This window comes from Cyrtonyx montezumae, unplaced genomic scaffold (assembly GCF_038088225.1).
Source record: "Cyrtonyx montezumae isolate F1298 unplaced genomic scaffold, pur_monq_1.0 scaffold_7, whole genome shotgun sequence".
In the NCBI taxonomy this organism is placed as follows: domain Eukaryota; kingdom Metazoa; phylum Chordata; class Aves; order Galliformes; family Odontophoridae; genus Cyrtonyx; species Cyrtonyx montezumae.
Genome location: NW_027072078.1, coordinates 27,074,969 through 27,092,516, shown reverse-complemented (window position 1 = coordinate 27,092,516; position 17,548 = coordinate 27,074,969). Strand labels below are relative to the sequence as shown.

At 49.1% G+C, this 17,548-nt stretch overlaps 1 protein-coding gene across 1 annotated transcript in view; it reads left to right on the top strand.

Moving 5' to 3' along the window:
* Window positions 1–14,700, top strand: part of ITGB5 (integrin subunit beta 5) — a 46,206-nt gene extending 31,506 nt beyond the window's left edge. Inside the window, 5 exon segments of the mRNA XM_065750989.1 lie at window positions 8,796–9,018; window positions 9,362–9,462; window positions 12,879–12,995; window positions 13,738–13,904; window positions 14,229–14,700. Coding sequence (XP_065607061.1) covers window positions 8,796–9,018; window positions 9,362–9,462; window positions 12,879–12,995; window positions 13,738–13,904; window positions 14,229–14,324 — 704 coding nt within the window. The 3' untranslated portion in view covers window positions 14,325–14,700.
* Window positions 14,701–17,548: the final 2,848 nt, after the last annotated feature.

The following is a 17,548-nucleotide window of genomic DNA, read 5'->3' as shown; positions in this document are numbered from 1 at the left end:
TGCATTGAAACCATCTTTTTTTTTTTTTTAAAGATAACATGTTTGAAGCTATCCTCTGGTACGGGGCAGGTGAAAGGAAAGGTTGACTTTCGGTCTGTTACTCATTAGACAAAATCTGTTTTGGAGATTCCTAAAGATACTTTGCATGCACATTTTTCTGCTCACTGGGAAAACAAATCGTTCACTGGTCAAGATGTAGCCAGTCTGTTTTGCTTAAGCAAAGGCAGAGGAGCTATTAAGTGGTGTTTGCTAAAAATGGCTTTAATTCCTTGTCAGTCTGAGGTCATGTAATTTACCTTGCATGCATCACCTGGATCCAGCCCTAAGACATAATTCTTTCACCTGGAGCTGGGTAAAATGTTACTCTTTAAAACTTGTTTGTTTTCAAAGTGAAATGTTTCCTTAAGTGAAAATCTCAGACCAAATTTCCAAAATGCTGTGTAGGTTTGTGTTAGTTCTCTTGTTGGTAGAGTAAGCTCAGATCAGCAGCTGTTTTTCTCCTTCTCCAGAGAGCAGTGAGGGATTTTGTCCCACTATGCCCTACCCTGCAGGTTTCTAAGTAAGTGATGAGCCACCTCTGGGCTGTGCAATTATAGAATGATAGAAATATTAAGGTTGGAAAAGACCACTAAGATCACCAAGTCCAACCCCAGTCCATCCCTTCCATGCCCACTAGTCAAATCCCTCTGTGCCACATCTACACAGTTCCTGTGTAGATCTCCAAGGATGGTGACTCCACCACTCCCTGGGCCATTGGAGACTGTTGTGTTGGTTGGCAGTTTGGGGCCACTGGGGTTTGTTTTCCTGCAGACTGGCCAGCAGTGTTTCTGCACTGTCTGCAAATGGGAATGGCGATCCTCTGGCTTTTGCCAGCAACTAGATGCAGCACCATGGCAAGTTGTGTGTTTTCTGCTGCACCTGCTTTCTTCTGCCCCAGTGGAGGGCTGCTGGTGGTGGGAAGAAGGGCAGAGCTGGTTTGGGATGTGTCAGTTTTAAAGTCATTTAAAAGTCCTTTTTGTAGCTGTGAAAGAAAAAGTGTAGGCTGAGGCCAAGCAGCTCCAGGGGTGGGCTGGTGGGGTGGTTCTCACCACGCCTCCTGGTATTTTATTGTTTTGTGGCCTTTTTTTCTTCTAAATTCCAGCCACTACAATGCTAAGTCTGAGCTGTAGCAAGCACCCATAATGTACTGAGGTAGTTTTGTCAGCCCAAGGGTCTTGGGGCTTCTCCAGCCTACCAAAAGTGCCCGAGCTTGCACAGCAGTTGGTGTTGGGTGCCCAAACTGCCCCTAAGGAGCAGCAGGTCTCTGGAAGAATTTGCTTTGGAGGATTCAGCTTTTCTGAAGAAAGAGAGGACAGAAGAGTTTCTGAAAGCTGCACACAGTTGTGCATCGTGTTGGGAGCTTCAGCACAAGGTCCGGCCTTTCCTAGACAGTTTGGATGGCTGCCATGGAGAGGCAGAGCCCCCTCCTTGCTGCCTTCCTCCCTGCCTGGAGCCCAGCTCAGGAATTTGCAGATCACTGCGCGTCCCCATGGCTTTTGGACCCTTGGCTGCCTTCCAGCAGGTCTGACAAAGGAGGAAACATCTCAGTGCTAATTGCATTCCTAAAGGTCCTATAAAATGAGGTAGTATGAGGGGAGAGAGAGAGGCCCTGGTGAGAGCATCATGCAGTGGCCACTAGTGAAGCAGGACTGGTTCGCTGGAGGCCACGCTTTGTGAGCTGTGGTGCTCAGACCCGTATTTGCGAGGGGTATGGGTAGTATAGCATCTCCTTTGCATGTCTACGGAAATTTCCTTGTCTTCACCACTGCTGACCCAAAAAGCTGACATCAGCGATAGTGTGTCAGATTTGGAAATACACTCAAATACCAAAACCACTTCTGAAAAGGAATATAGGAAATGGAAACTCGACCCAAAACCCATGGCATATTGCACAGAGCCCTTATCTACGTGGACCTCCAACTGCCCTGTGGAAACAACTTCCAAAACTGCTGAGGGTATGCAAATCCTTCATGGCCTCCATAGTTATTTCTGACTGCTTCCCTTTCCTGGTTCTGTTAAATGGGGAAGGACTCTGGGTTTACAGCCTGTGCTGGCACACGGTGACATAAGGCTTTTGTTTGTTTTGCTACAACCACACATTAGAAATCACACTCCTGCTTCTGCTATTTGTTTTAGGAGTTACTGGTTGCAGGCGCCACATCAGGGTTCAGCAGCTCCCTTTTTGTGCTGGCTCTCATGGGAAGATGCTGCTCAGTGCCAGCACTGCACTTTCTGGTTGTGCAAGAGGCATGGAACACACTAGCCCTGTGCTTTGAGGGCAGTGCTCACGTCTGCTAGCACCGCTGGCATCTCTGCCTTGTGATTCTTGGTGCAGCCTGTTACTGTACTAATTCCCACAGGCTGAGACACTTGGTGTGGAAGCAGACTTTTTTCCTTACGAACTTCTGAAGTCATCATTTGTCTGCTTGCAGCAGGACTGGCATGCCAGGGAGGGCTCAGATGCAGGAACAGAAGGAACCCAGCTGTAACTATTTATTTTCTTTTTGATCTCAGCAATCTTCATTCCTACAGTGCAAGCTTTTACCAGTAGCTGCTGTGTTTTGTTGAGAAAGCAGTGCTGGGTGGCTCCAGAGGTGGAGGCTGAGTGTGGCTGGGGAGGATAGGGGAACTTCCCTGTGCCATGGCTGCTTTGCTGCCCTGCTGTACACAGCAGGTGGTGCATAGTCCCAAAGGGAAAGAATTGCCTGGTGCAAGAAAGAAGGAACAGAGCTTAAACCACATCTGCTGTGTTTTCTTGTCTGTCTTGTCAAGTTTTATCTTGGTTTATTTTTATTTTTATTTGGGGAATTAAAAAAAGAGTGGGCTTGAGTAAAAAGACAGAAACTGAGTGCAGGTGCACATCGCTGCCTAGAAATGCAGAAATATTTCCTTTCTTGCAGGGCTGTGAGTGTCTGTTCCTTCTCTCTCTGCATCCTCCCCACCCTGGACCAAGATGAGTACTGCGTGCCCATTGCTGCTTCTCAGCAGCCAACAGACATGGTGCAGGCATCTCGGGGTCTGCCACCTGGATGAGGAAAAAGAAAACCTCTGGTTCGTGGTGTACCCTTCCAGTCCTAGCCCATAAGCATCACTTGGTTGGAGCTTTCCACCCATGAAACATTTTGGCTTTGATGAGAATTTGTACGGACACCGCATACATTCTGTCATAAGCGAAGCCCAGCAGGGAGGCCTCCTCTGCTCTCCTCCTTTCTCTGGGTTAAGCTGCTAAGCTGAGCATGTTGCATTTGCTCTCATCACATGCATTAGCATGAAGAAATTAGGGGTCATTGGGTCAGCTCCATTTGCTCCCATCATGTGGGGCAGCCTGGGGAGATGTAAGGTCTGGGGCAGCCAGGACAGCAGGGCTTGGGGCTGGAGGGATTAGTTGGATTCCTTTGACTCATCCCTGCTGGGCAATTGAAAGGAACTGGAAGGGTATGCAAATTTGTAGTGGCTCTTGCAGGTGAGTCAGGGTCCTCCCTGTGAGTCTCCTGAAATCTCTCTGCTTCTCCACCCTTCCGCTGCCTTTCTCTTCTGCTTCCTCTCTGTATTTATTTTTCTGTTTTAACCTGGTTTCTGTTCCACTCTCTCTGCAATGCAGTCCTGAGATTTGTGTTGTGTTCCTCTGAGTGTACGCCTTTTGTCTCCTGCTCTGTGCCCAGTCCAAAGGCAGAGAGCTGAAGACTTAAAATAGCATAAAGAAGCCTTGCACCCTGCTCCTGCCTGTCCCTCCTAGGAACTCTTTTGCACAAACCTAGTGGCATCTCCTCATCTCACCCTGGATCTCTCTCTTGGGTGCGCAGCCTTAAGCTGGATCCTTAGGTATCTCCCCAAAGCTGCACATCAGCAGTGCTGGGGGATTCCCCAGGGACAATATGTGCTTGAGGAACACCCATACATGTCACTGATGTGTGCTGGGCACCTGCTAAGGGGTTTTTCTGTTTTCAGCCCAGTCTGTTCTGATGCTTGCCAGTTTTGTCAGCCCCTAACAGTCACAGCCAGGGAGAAGCCATCAGAAACTGACAGATTTGGGGTTTTGTCCCCGAAAAACTGAGCTCTGTTTCTCCAGAAGTCCCATTCCATGCACAGGAGGGAAGTGCCAGCTTTTTTTACCCCTCCTTTCCCCCTGCCCAGGCTCTCGATGCTGTTGCATCCCCACCCCCCCCAGCCCTGGCAGCGATCCCTTCAAGGACCTGACTGCACAGAGCGCTGCTGTTCCGGCCGCTTTTCACTTGGGGTTTCTCCTTGCCCTCAAGCAGGCTTTTTGCAACCATTAATGCATGCTAATGAGGCATTAAATGCCATGGCAGAATAAAAAGAATACAGCAGTGATGCTTTCTACGTCCTTGCAGGAGCCAGAGCTCTGCCTGGGGGTCTCTTAAAGCAGCAGCAAGAATTGCCCTCTGATGGCACAGGTACCTGCCTGACCCTGTGCGCAGGAGTAGCTGTCCCATGGACAACAAACTCCAGTAAGCCCCCAAAATATGAATGACACAGACTTGGAAAGCAAGCTGTGCCAAGCACGTGCTCCTCAAAGGGAGATGATGGTGCGGGGTGGTCTGCTCTGCATTTCTGGCTGCTTCCTTTGAAGCTTGGATTTGACATTTCTGGTTACTGTAATTAACAGAAAGAAATGGTTGGAAATGAATGCTGAATTTTAGGTTGGGAGGCTGAAAGTCTAAACCAAGCAGATGTGTGAAACTGTGTTTCTTATTGCCGTGCACAGGCAGCCCCTGAATTTCACTCAGAAAACCAAACATGAGACCTAAAAGTGCAGCTCAGCTGTGAATTCTTTCTCTTTTTCTGTATCTTATTTTGAATGAAATTCTGACTTCTTTCAGCTTCTTTGGGAAGGGAGAAATCCATCCCCAAACCATGGACCTTTGGTGAACTTGCACCAGATTATGTGTTTGCAACCAAATGCAGAACTGGGCAAGGCTCGCACAGCTCTGGATTCTGCAGAGAAACAATGTCTCTTTGCTCTGGGGACCACTCCTCATAATGAGGTCCAGCTGAAAGGACATTCAGCACATTTGTGCCTCAGTAGGTTGGGAGTTAGCCTGCTTTTCATTTTAAGGATGGGCTTGAACCATAGAATTTGACCCTAGAGTTCAGGCATTTGGGATCCTGCAGCTTTGTTTTGGAGCCAAGCTTTATTTTAAGAATAAATCTAAGGGAGCTAGGTGGTTTTTTTTATATGTGCTTGCTGAAATCTATCCCTGCTGACCAGCCATGCTGTGCCTGCAGAGGTGGATCAAGAGGTATGAAAGTAGGGGTATTGGATGCTCCATCCCTGGAAACGCTCAAGGTCATGTTGCACAGGACTCTGAGCACCTGGCTGAGCTGTAGGTGTAGGTTCATTGCAGGGAGTTGGACCAGATGGCTTTTAAAGGTCCCTTTCAACTCAAACAATTCTATGATTCTGTGATAAATGGAAGAGAAGCTCCTGGTTGTGAACCCTTGGATCATCACCTGTAGCAAGGAAGGTAATAGGAATTATCAGCTATTTTTGCAGTGCCTCCCATGCCAGGCTCCTAAGAGGTGATGAAGCTGTGGATGAGCACGTACGCTGTGCGGTTGGGTTACTTCAACCCACAGCCAGACTGGAACCATTACAACCATCCCAGTTTTATCCCCTCAGGTCCGGCAGCCCCACGTCACTCCCGGCAGTGGTAGCAGAGTCGGCAGTGGGACCTGAAAGCTTCCAGTTGCCAGCTCTGGGTCCCCATCCAAAAAGCCACGTGTGGTGGAGGTGCTGGTGTAAGCAAAAGTCAAGAGATCTGTGGAGTGCTGAGATTACTTAACCATAAAAAGAAAAAAAAGAAGGCTTTATTTTAAGAAATCCAGGAAATGATACACCAAAAAGCCAAAATGGGCAGCAAGGACTCATCTTGTGACTTCACTTCAGCTGCACTTCTGTAGGGGAGAAAAGGAAGAGGAGGGAAGGCTGGACCCCTGAGCCCAGTTCCTGTTTAACCCAGAGTGAGAGAGAAATGGGAAGGATGAGGGGGTGAGAACGTTAGTCACTGGGATGCTGATGGTAACGTGGAGTTGGTGATGCAGCTCATGGTGCTCAGGGCTGAAGTCACAGCTCAGGCATGGATTTCTTCCTCCAGTTTTGCTTTTATTGGTCTGTATTGCTGGTGCTATTTTCAGTGGTGGAACTGCGAGCTCAGCCAGTGCTAGGGTTGAGTAAAGGATTATTTAAAGCCTCATCGATTCGTGGCCAAAACCCCTGTGCTTCGAGATATAAATACCCACTGACATTAATGCAGTGGTAGGATGTGCAAGTCCATGGTGTGTTGTGTAATTAACGAGCAGAAAAGCTCCTTTCCCCTATTATCTGCCTTCTAGTGCTTGGTTTGTTGTTTCTGCGCTGAGCTGTTGGTAAATGAGTGTGGGTGAATGCTCTTCTGGCACGAGGCAGTTGTCGGTGTGCACACTGCAGTTCAAGCTGATACCTCAGTGCCTTTTTGCAGCAAGGATACTGGGCTGGGGTGCTCCTGCAGCCTGCAGGACTGGGGGAACATCTCCTATCCCCACTTCATAAACTTCCCTGCCCGCGGGTGCTGGCCGTCTGGCAGCAGGATGCTCATCAGCCTGCGGCTCCTTTGAGTCATGGAAAGAGATTAGTGGCAATCCAGATGATTTATTTGCTTAAGGAGGCACGGTGTCTTACCAGGGCCCTTTCCCATACGGAAAGTTTCCAAACTCTCCCAGCCTCTTCCTGCTGCCCTTCTCCCTCCCATGCAAACTGTGCGAGGCCGGACGCTCCAATCCTTCGCTCACACTGCAGGGCTGGCCCAGCAGTGCCTTGTGTCTGGGCTTTGGCTGCTCCCTCTGCTGTAGGCAGATATTTTTGGTGCCTTCAACCCTAGGGAATGCAAACAACATGTAGGGCAGCAAGAACAGCGCTCAGGCTTGGCACCCTGCATAAGAGATGGCACTGGCGAGGCTGTGTGTTGCATGCATGTGCTTATCTTATTTGTCCTAACTGGGTCATGCCCCAGCTTTCCTCTCTTTTGTTTTGTGGCAGTATTGTTTTTTCTCATCCTTTTTTTGTTCTTTAGAGCAGTCATTCAGGAAAAGAAAAATGACAATAGCAGGTGCACAGGGTTTGGAAGGTGTTACCCCTAACAATTAAAGGTTGGCTGGAAAGTACGTTATCAAAGTGAGATGGAGCTTGTCATTTCCCAGCTAGATAGGGATCTTTCCAATGTCTCAGATCCTCCCATTTCAAGGATGGGAACAGAAGAAAATATCTTGTTATGTTTGGAGCACATAGTGAATGTATTTTGGCTTCGCAAAGCCACTCTAATAGAGACTATGCAAATCCAAATGGCTCCATGGTTAAAGGCCATGCTGATGTCCTGCACCATGAGTGCTGCAGGAGCAGGGAGACCTGGAGCACACCCTCCTTGGTGTACCCGAGGCTATGTTTTCTTCTCAAACATGAATCTGGGAAGCAAGATTGAGTTTGTCTTGGGAGTGAATTCCCATCTCTGAGGCTCTGGGTGTACTTTGAGAAGTGGGTCTGCTCCTGCCATGCCCATGTGAGGTGTCAGTGTGTCCCACCCAGCCTTCAGGCCATGCTGGATGGGAGATGCAGGGTACCAAAAATTGAGCTCTTGGTGCTTGCAGGAGAGGCTGCTCTTTCAGGCTGGTGCAGACAGGTTGTAATGTCTTTGCAGCTGAAGGTCAACATGGAAATTCCCACTCTTGGCTTGCTTCCCATGGTGAGCTTCTTGTGCTGTGAGCCAGTGTGGCCAGGCAGAAAACACATTTCAACATGTTTTTAAATTTCAGGCTCACACCCCACGCTTAGTCACCTTCATATATAAAAGCTTATTTTCTGCAGAAACCAAAGCTGCTTTCTCTGAGAGGCTGTTTCATTTTTCCAGTTGCAGTGCTGGAATAGGACGAAGATTTGCAAGCGGTTGTTTCCCTTCCCCATCTCAGTCTGTCCAGGCTCCATCCCAGTGTGCCAGCACTGGAAGGAACGCGCAGGATCTCTGCCCTCCTGGATTGGCCTGGCACCAACTGCTTGCATATATACTGAACCATTTTGTGAGCAACAAGACTTCCAGAGATGGATTTCTAGCAGATGTGCATCTTGTGCTGGGCTTTGCAGTGTCCAGGGGGGTTGAGCTGAAGTTAATGATGTAGGGCTGCTCTTCCTAGGACAGAGAATGGCTTGCACTCCAGTCGGGACCTTGGGTGGTGTGAACGCATCTGATTTAGGCAGAAGTAACCCTCAGAGGTCATGTAAACAGCCTCCTCCCTCTGGTAATGTCTGAGCACACAGATTGGCTCTCAACCAAATGTTGGGAGCACAGAAGAGGCTGCTATGTCAGATTAAATGCCCACAGAGCAAAAGATGCTCCCAGAACTTCTGGCAAGGGACACAGAGCTTCATGGCCCCTCTGGTGCTCTCAGGGCAATGGGAGAGGCAGAGCTATCCGTGGCTTAGTGCTGATGAGAAGGGCATGTATATGATTCGTCTTGTCTGAGCGATTTGAGGCTGCTTCCAGTAGGAAAGCTGAGCTGTAATTAGGTTGCTGATGAACCCTGTGGACAAATCGTGCCTGCAAAAGCATCCCTGCTCCTCAGGACCAACCACAGAGGAATTTGAGCGGTGTTTCCAGTGAGCTGATGGATGCTATCCTGAAACCAGCTGCGGGGCAGCCAGCCACGCCACTTACTGTAATTGAAAGCCTTTAAGCCTGCTGATTTTCTCTCACTGCTCTGTCCCCTAGGCCACGGCGAGTGTCACTGTGGGGAGTGCAAGTGCCACACGGGCTACATCGGGGACAACTGCAACTGTTCCACTGAGACTGCTGGCTGTGTCTCCAGTGACGGGCAGATGTGCAGCGGCCGTGGCAACTGCATCTGTGGGAGGTGTCAGTGCACCGAGCCCGGGGCGTTTGGGGAGACCTGCGAGAAGTGTCCCACCTGCCCAGGGGTCTGCAGCACCAAAAGGTACACATGGGGCTTCAGAAGGGACTTCTTGTCGGAGGGAAGGGGGATTCTTTGGTTCCTGGGAGGCTCCTGCCCACACAGATAGAGATGGAGATGCAGAGGTGGAGATGCCCTGCACGTCAGCACCTGGCCGTGCTTCTGTCTTCATCTCAGACAGGAGGGATTTTGCAATAACTGACACGCGGCTTCCTACATCCAGTCTCAGACCTACAGCTGTTTGCTTCTTCACTGAATCCTCCTCTGGAACAAATCCATCCTTGTGATGAAAATGGTTGGCCCTGAAGCTTCTCTTTCCCACCCTCTTTGCATACTCAGTCTTTTCCCTCTGTGTGTCTTTCTGAAGGGACTGTATCGAATGCAAGCTGTTTAACTCAGGAAGACTGGATAACCAAACCTGCCAAAAGCACTGCAAGGATGAGCTCATCACCACCGTGGATGTTCTCAGTAAGTACTCAGCTGAATCATAGAATCATAATATCATTAAGGTTGAAAAAGCCACAATTGCCAACCCATCCCCACCATGCCCACTGACCATGTCCCCAAGTGCCACATCTCCACGGTTCTTGAACACCTCCAGGGATGGTGACTCCACCACCTCCCTGGGCAGCCTGTGCCAGTGTATTGCCACTCTTTCAGAGAATATTTTTTTTCTAAAATCCAACCTGAACCTCCCCTGGTGCAGTATGAGGCTATTACCTCTCATCCTATCTCTGTTACGTGGAAGAAGAGGCCGACCTGCACCTTGGCACAACCTCCTTTCTGTTGTAGAGAGTGATAAGGCCTTCCCTGAGCCTCCTCCAACCTGAACAATCCCATTCCCTCAGCCACTCTCCATAAGACTGGTGCTCCAGGCCCAGCAAGTAGTACCCAGTGACCAACTCCACTCAGCTAGATCAAGATGTATCTATAAGGAAAGCCCCAGGAAAACACAGTATTTCAAAAACATTATGTGTGACCCCCTGCATAGGCTGTAATTTGTATTCCTTTGAGTGTTTGTATTAGCAACTGAATTGCTGTTGTGTTCTTATTTCTGGATTAGCTACGGTCTCAATGCTAAGTAAAAAACCCTTGATTTTAAATAGCATCTTAAAATCTGGATTCAGGCAGCTGTACGTAACATTTCCTCATTGCCTTTTGGAAGGAAATGCATTAATTTAATGAAGTCATTTAGAAAAAAATTGGAGGGAATAATGAGTGTTATGAATTGGATGTATTAGTTGTTGTAAATGTGAGATGATAATTGCTGTAAGGTTAGCCATTAGTACGTCCCTCTGGGCATGCTTTTGCTACGTGCAGCTGTGACTCAGCCTTTCTGAGCTCAAAGCCACGTGAAGTCTTCCCAGGCCTGTCCAAAGGGTTTGCTTCTCCACTGCACCTGAGCAGGTACAGAGCTGGTGTGTGCAAGGCCCACTGTGGCCAATGCAAAAAGCAAAGAGAGCAGGTGACAGGAGAGATTAGATGAGCTGTGAGAGAGTGCAGAAAGGACAAAACATCTCCCCAAAATGGAATTCTCTACTCTCCCTGAGAATTCATCTTGGAAGAAGTATCCTGTTCATTGTGTCCTCTTCTGGAGGTCACCCCGCACTGCAACCCTCAGCAGATACCTTTCTTCCCCTTCTTTTCAAGCATCACTCTGCCAGTCTCTGGTTGCTGTTTTATGGGATAGAGGAGAGCCAAACAGTGAGAACTTCTTGAGTTTCAGTCCTGACCCTGACCTTGTCTACAGCCCTTGGAGTTGGGACAGAGAGGCCAGTTTTCTGGATCAAGCAGGGATACATGACCTCTCACATTTGACATTTGTTGCTTCTCTTCCAATAGTTCATAGGGAGTACAAGTGCTCTTCCTTGCTCGTCCTTTCCCTTTCAATTAACAGCCAGTAGGGTTTCTTCTTTGGGACTCTTGCTCTCACTCTCCCCTTCCTCACTGCAGCTTTCTGGGGAGCAAACCTGTCCCAGTGCACTGTGAAAGGTTACAAAGCCATCTTAAATGCTTCCAACCCATGTGAATCTCCTTTCTGATGCCTGGCTGGCCAGTGTTACTAAGCAGCCAGCTCATACCAGGGGTTAAAGCTTAACTCTCCTGCCTGCCTGTTGCACAACTCCTGAGCCAGCCTTTGTGCTGGCTGCACCCTGGGAGGTGGGTCTGGGCTGTGGTTGGCCAGCCCCCCATTGCTTTTGGAGGAAAATGGCTAAATCTCTGTTTTAAGACGTATTGGGGAATTATGCTTATTCTTCTGTTGTGCTGCCACAGTCTGATCCTGGGCGGTGCTGAGATCTGGGAGCTCGGAACTTGGAAATCTAGGCTGCAAAATATTCCTAGAGAAAGTGCACAGGGACTCACAGGCAAACACAGCCAAATCCTCGTCCTCAAGTGTTTCTGTGATGTAGCACGTGTTAGAAATCCCTGCTGAAAGGCTGAATGCTGGTATTTGTCACTGGCAGACAGAAGACACAGGTTTGCACTGTGCACCCCTGGGATGTCCCAGGTGCCTTCTGGCTGTGGGCATGAACCACAGAACCACGGAACCATTTAGTTAGAAGAGCCTTAAGTTCAAGTCCAGCTACCACCTAACTCTGCAAGTCCCCTAAGCACCACATCCACACAGCTCTTAAATACCTCCAGGGATGGCAACTCGACCGCTTCCCCTGAGGAGCCTGTTCCAATGCCCTGCAACCCAGTAAAGGACAACAAGAATCATTACTATTGAAACTTGGATTGCTTTATGTTTTAGTAGAATATTGGTTCAAGGCTGGGGCTGGAAGCAGTGGGGGTCTGAAGGAGCAAAGATAGCTCAATAGCATATAGGGGCATTAGTCAAGAAACTCACAAGTGTTATCTATATCAGCCTAATTGACCTAATTAATCTCCAGCCCTGCCTTTGGTGCCACAGGTGCTGGTAGAGTGGATGTTTGTGTCCTGAGGCAGGAGCAGCTGAGGGCTGTCTGCAGCAGTGAGCCCACTGGGCTCTGAGCTGTTGAAATGGAGGATATTAATCTCTCCTCTGAAGGCAGCTCAGAGGCATTGAAAGGAAAGACAAACAGAAGGGAGAGAGATAAGGGCTCGGGATAGCAGTGGTCATTAATGCCATCATTTCTCAGGGTGACAGCCAGACAGACACAGATGCTAGTGACAAGCAGAGCATTTCCCAGGTGCCAGAACCAGAGTTGTGTCTTGACAACCAATAGAAGTTGCCTGGATCCCTTTCTTAAATTGCCATCCTATAAAGGCAAGTGGTGCTCTGCAGGGCTGCCTGGCATGGCTGGAGGTGCTGCCCTGCAAGGGGGCATTTCCAGGAGTTGGGGAATGCAGGAAGGGCTGAAGGCACACATCTCTGGGAGTCAGTTTATCTCCTTTCTTGCAGCTCCCCCATCTCCACTTTCACACAAAACAAGATCAAAGTGTGCTGATGATTTCCAGGAGCAGTTTTTGTTCCCTGTGTTCCTCCACGCCTTGCTAATTCCCCACTTTTTCTCAGGCCATTTCCTGGTTCCATCAGCCTTAATCTTAGACAGAGCCCCTTGCAGCAGGACCAGGGGCAGCTGCAAATTGAAGGTACCATGGTAGAGGCTTTTAGGCTTTTCTTAATGCTTCACATTCTCCCTTCCCCCACGTGATGCTGTTTCAGCTCTCCCCGCCGCTGGGGCTGGGCCGTAATGTGCACCATATGTAGGACAGGAAGCCCCTCGTATGGGAAGGAATGCACAGTCTCCAGCATGACACTGCTCCTGAAGAGCAAGGGCTGGGTCTGATGCTGGGCCTTTGGGTGAAGCGTGCCTCTCCAAAGCAGCTGGCCAAGAGTGAAGGTGCTTTGACATATGGGGTGTGCTGTCCAAATCACCAAGTTGCTCTTATTATTCCAGAAACTGACGACCCCAATGCGATCCTGTGTGCCTACCCAGTGAACAACTGTGTTATGAAGTTCACCTATTCGGAGCTCGCCAGTGGGAAGTCCAACCTCACCGTCCTCAAGGAGCCAGGTTGGGCCTTTTTTTGCTTTCCCTATCAACAGCATGAGAGGAGACAAGGCTGCACACAAGAGCAAAAGAACTGGGTTGATTTAACAGGGCTGAAACACAGAGCCAAGTACTCCCAGTGTGGTTAATGAAAGGCTTCTAAGAGTGTGATGTGCACCTGAGCTGCCAGCATTACTAGTAGGTGGCCCAAGAGCTTTCTGCCAGATCAGGTTGCTGAAATTAAATACAGCCTGCTCAGGAAGCAGCAAGTATGCCATGCCCTGGTTTGGAGACAGAGCCACTGGGAGGAGAAACCAGCTCTGGTCTCTGCAGCGCAGTTCCTGTGTCCCAGCCCCCTCAGAGCAGCTGTCCCCAGCATGTCCCCTGTGTATTACTTTCATCCAATGCAGAGCATGTTTCTCAGAGGAAACCCCACGTGACACTGCAGGAAGAGCTGGCAAACACCCAGTGGGAGCTTATTATGCTCTGCTTGAGTCCTCTTGAGGACACAGGCCAGGATGGGAAGTCCCGAGGGAGGCATGTTTTATTTCACTGAGGCTGCAGCTTGCCTTTAATTGAAAGACCAGTTGATTAAGGCAGTTAAGATCCCTTCCTTTACAGAGGGGCCTGTTGTTTATTTTTTTTTTTTAAATTAGTGCCTGCTGCCAGTGCTGCCCACAAAGCCACTAGCTCAGCTGTGCTCCTGTTTTCCTGATCTGGGATGCACCTGCCCCAGAGCTGATTTCCTTCTCCCCCTCCTTTCCAGCATGCAGCTCAGCCCCCAGCGCTGTGACCATTGTGCTGGCTGTCATTGGCAGCGTGGTGCTCATTGGCACCATCCTGCTGGGGCTCTGGAAGCTGCTCGTCACCATTCATGACAGGAGGGAGTTCGACCGATTCCAGACCGAACGCACCCGGGCAAGATACGAAATGGTGAGCAGTGGGGGAAACTGCTGGGGTGGGCACTTGGCATTGCAGCAAACACCTCTGCAGTGATGGAGAGCAGAGAGAGATGGATGTGTGAGCTGAGAGATGGATGTGTGAGCTGTGCTTTTGGGAATGTCAGGTGGACAGGTCTATGAGGAAGCATTCTGTGGAGGCTTCCTGGCCAGAGGTTCGCTCAGCATTTGAGGGCATCAGAGAGGGCATTAAGATCCCCTCCTAAGCCACCATCCCATGATTCTGTGAGATTACACACAGCTTTGCCTTGACACAGACTTTGTTCCTTACGTTTGCTCTTTGTTACTTTTTCCAAAGGCATCCAATCCACTCTACAGAAAGCCCATTTCTACGCATAACGTGGAGTTCACATTCAACAAGCTCAACAAGTCTTACAACGGTACAGTTGACTGATCAGGGACTCAGCACATGGGACCGCTGTGGATTAATTGCTTGACGGTGTTCGCTGCTTCTCGACTTGAAGGTGGGAACCTCTTCAGGGGAGAGAATACTTTACAACAGGACGGGTCGATGACGCAAGCCTGTTATTTGCACAGTAAGGAGAAAAGCAGCGTGTGTGCTGTCTGATTTGGGACGTGCCGATGCCATGGCAGGCTCACTGGTTGTGCTCACAGATTCCGTGCCCTGTGACCCCCACAGCCCAGCTTTCCAGATCTATGAAACCTGCCAACGAAGAGAACCAAGTGCCACATTGCAGCTTTAGACATATCCCATCCCACTAGAAAGGGTGAGTAGGCCAAAATCAGGGGAAGCCGTGGAGCTGCAGGTTGGGAGGGGGGGGGTGGGAATTAGCTTAAAATGAGGAGGGTGTTGGAAGTGTTTGTGTAATTAGGATACGAGAGTTCTGCAGTCTTTAGAATCTTTTTTTATATAAAAATGAAATAAAACTATTGTGCATATATGATGCTGAGAGTGGAGTTTGTTGAGCTTAATGAGCCCTGCACCGACCTGGGGGCACGCTGCTGCCAGCATAGCGTGTGCTGCCTTCTTTCTTTATCAGTAGTGCCTTATCAGCCCAAGCAGTGCAGCCAGGAGCCACCGTGACACACAAGGTATGTTGACTTACTTAATGCTGTGGTGTTGACTGAGGGTGGTGGCTGCCAGAAGCAGCTCAAGTTTGGTGTTGGTAAAGAGCAGGGGAGGATGGGGGAAGCCCCAGAAGCATGGGAGTTAGTGTGGAGGTAATGTTTGTTTAACAGTGAGCACCACTCCTGGGGCTTCACAAGCAGGCATGCAGCCTGCAGGGGGACAGGTGCCAGCCCTGAGGTTTTAGTACAGAATAGAGCTGGAAGGTTTAGATAGGTTGTAAGTTGAACCTCGTGTTGTTCCCCCCTCTCAAATGTTCCCTTTTTCCTCTGGAGCTGAGGTTTAAGTTACCCCAGATGACAGCTGCAGCATAAAACCCCTGCAAGCTCTGCCCTGGGACTGCAGCAGGAGGCAGAGAGAAGCCAGAGCTACTGCTTTGCTTTTTTTTTTTTTCTTCTATTTTTTTTTCCCTTGTCTCCTCATCCTGAACAGACCGTGCAATAGTCAGCTGAAGGAAACATGCCAGGGAAAAGCAAAAACAAATGGTGCTCATTGTTTTGACTTGCTTTGCTCATTGGAGAACAGCCATGAGCCCATCCTTCCGGATTGTTTTGTTTTTGTTTTTTGCCTCTATAAACAGGAGCTCCTGCTTGCTCAGTACAACCAGCTCTCCCTCGAGAAGCTTGTAGGCCCCCTCCTCCTGCCAGTAGCACTGCAGGAACACAACAAACCCCACTAAAAATCGCTCAGAATGGGGATTTGTAAGAGCGCCGCACCCCGTTAGTGTGGGATCAGGTGTTCTTAAAAAACAAAAACCAAAACAGTGCTCTGTCTTCACACTTGATTTTTTTTTTCTAATTCAATAGATCCTTTGGATGATCTCCAAATTGGACCAAGCAAAGGCTGCTTGAAGTAGCTCGAGGGGTACAGAATGACACTGAGGTTGGCACCAGAGCAGGAGGAGCAGGGCTGCCCAAGGCACATCATGGCTGTGCACCGCTGTTCTGCATGTGCCTCTCCCTGCAATTTCACAAGAAATAGGAAAGATCTGAGCACAGCCAAGGGCAGCAGCAGCTGCTACGGTGGCCAGCTGGCTTCAGCAGCCAGTAATCTCATAGAGGCAAAGGGGAAGTTAGTGCTAACTAACTGCACATTTCCTACCTGGTGCTTAAGTACAAGGCCAAGTTCTACATCCTAAAGAGACTCATCCCACATAGGGCACAGGTTGTTGGCTATAGTTCAGCTTTAGCTTGGTTCACTTGGCTGCCATGCACAAAGCAACGTTGACCCAGGCATGGAAAGGGCCGCAGGAAGGAAAGTGCTGGCAAAGAAAGGAAGGGCAGCAACTTTCTGACCTTGCTTTGCCACTCAGACCAGCCAATGCTGAGTACAGCTCTGCCACAGCTGCATCCTAAAAGGAAAGGCACAGCCCGTGCCCCCTTTTCCAGCCTTTCTTCTGCAGATTATCTTTAAGCTGTGGCACTTCCTGGAACATTAGCTTGGTGCTGAGAGCACAGGGGAAAGTAGCAGCTCTAGGAAGGGAATCTTGTTTCACCCTGAAGGGGTTGTTTAGGTGGAATGAGGGTAGGGTCTCTAGCAAGTTTGCTTTGTATCACTTTAATATCAGAAATTTTTACAGGTAATTGCTTGTTTCCAGTTTTTAATCACCTCTCCTTCCAGGTTCAGCTTCTCCATAAGACTTTTGGTGAACATAAAAAAAACAAAAAAAGCACATAAAGAAGTGATGCTCAGAGGAGGGTGGTTTTAGTTTACTGTATAAGCAGATCTGCCTTTACCCTTAGAGAGGTTTAGTGCCAAGCTCAGTCATGGGAATGGTGTATTTCAGTCAGCAGCAGTTTATTTGTGTCCCTAAATACACGCAGCCTGACCACAGCTAACATTCCTGAATGAAAGCTAAAGCAGAAGGCAGCAGCAGGTCACATGTGATGGAAAATGTCAGCGTTTGTCTGGCCAAATTGGAATCCAGATGCCATTGCAACATCAAGTCCTTGTGTTCCTGCAGCCACAGCTGGAGGCTGCTGTGCAGCACTGGGCTAGGGGCTCACCTGCTTTCACACCAGTGCCTTTCCCTGTGCTGCTGGTGTTTCTGGGAGAGGGTGTTGGGAAAGGACAATCACAGCCTCCATTCGTACCCCATTAGCGGTGGTTTCCTCCACACAGCAGAAACTTCTCAGTATGGCTCTAAAACAATACTTCTCAGCACAGCAGAAATGATCTTCTCTGCACTGGCGCACTCCCCATGTCACCCTGCATTTTCACAGCCTGACCACAGATGAGCTTATGAGAAAAAGGTCAGAGCAGGACACAGGCAGAAATGGAGCATCACAAATGAGAACAGACCCATAGACGGGATCGCTGCTCTCAGCCTGCAAAGAATATGCTCAGAGAATCTGAGAGAAAGCTGAAGTTTGAGCAGGCACCAAAGTGGGCTGTAATTTGTTGCAGAGTTAGATCACAGAGCTGTACTCGTCACTGTGGCACAGCACAACTGTGACCTAACAGCAACTACAAACAAACAGAACGCCCAGCCCTGTCTGTCTGTTCAATTACAGATCTTCCAAAACAGAACA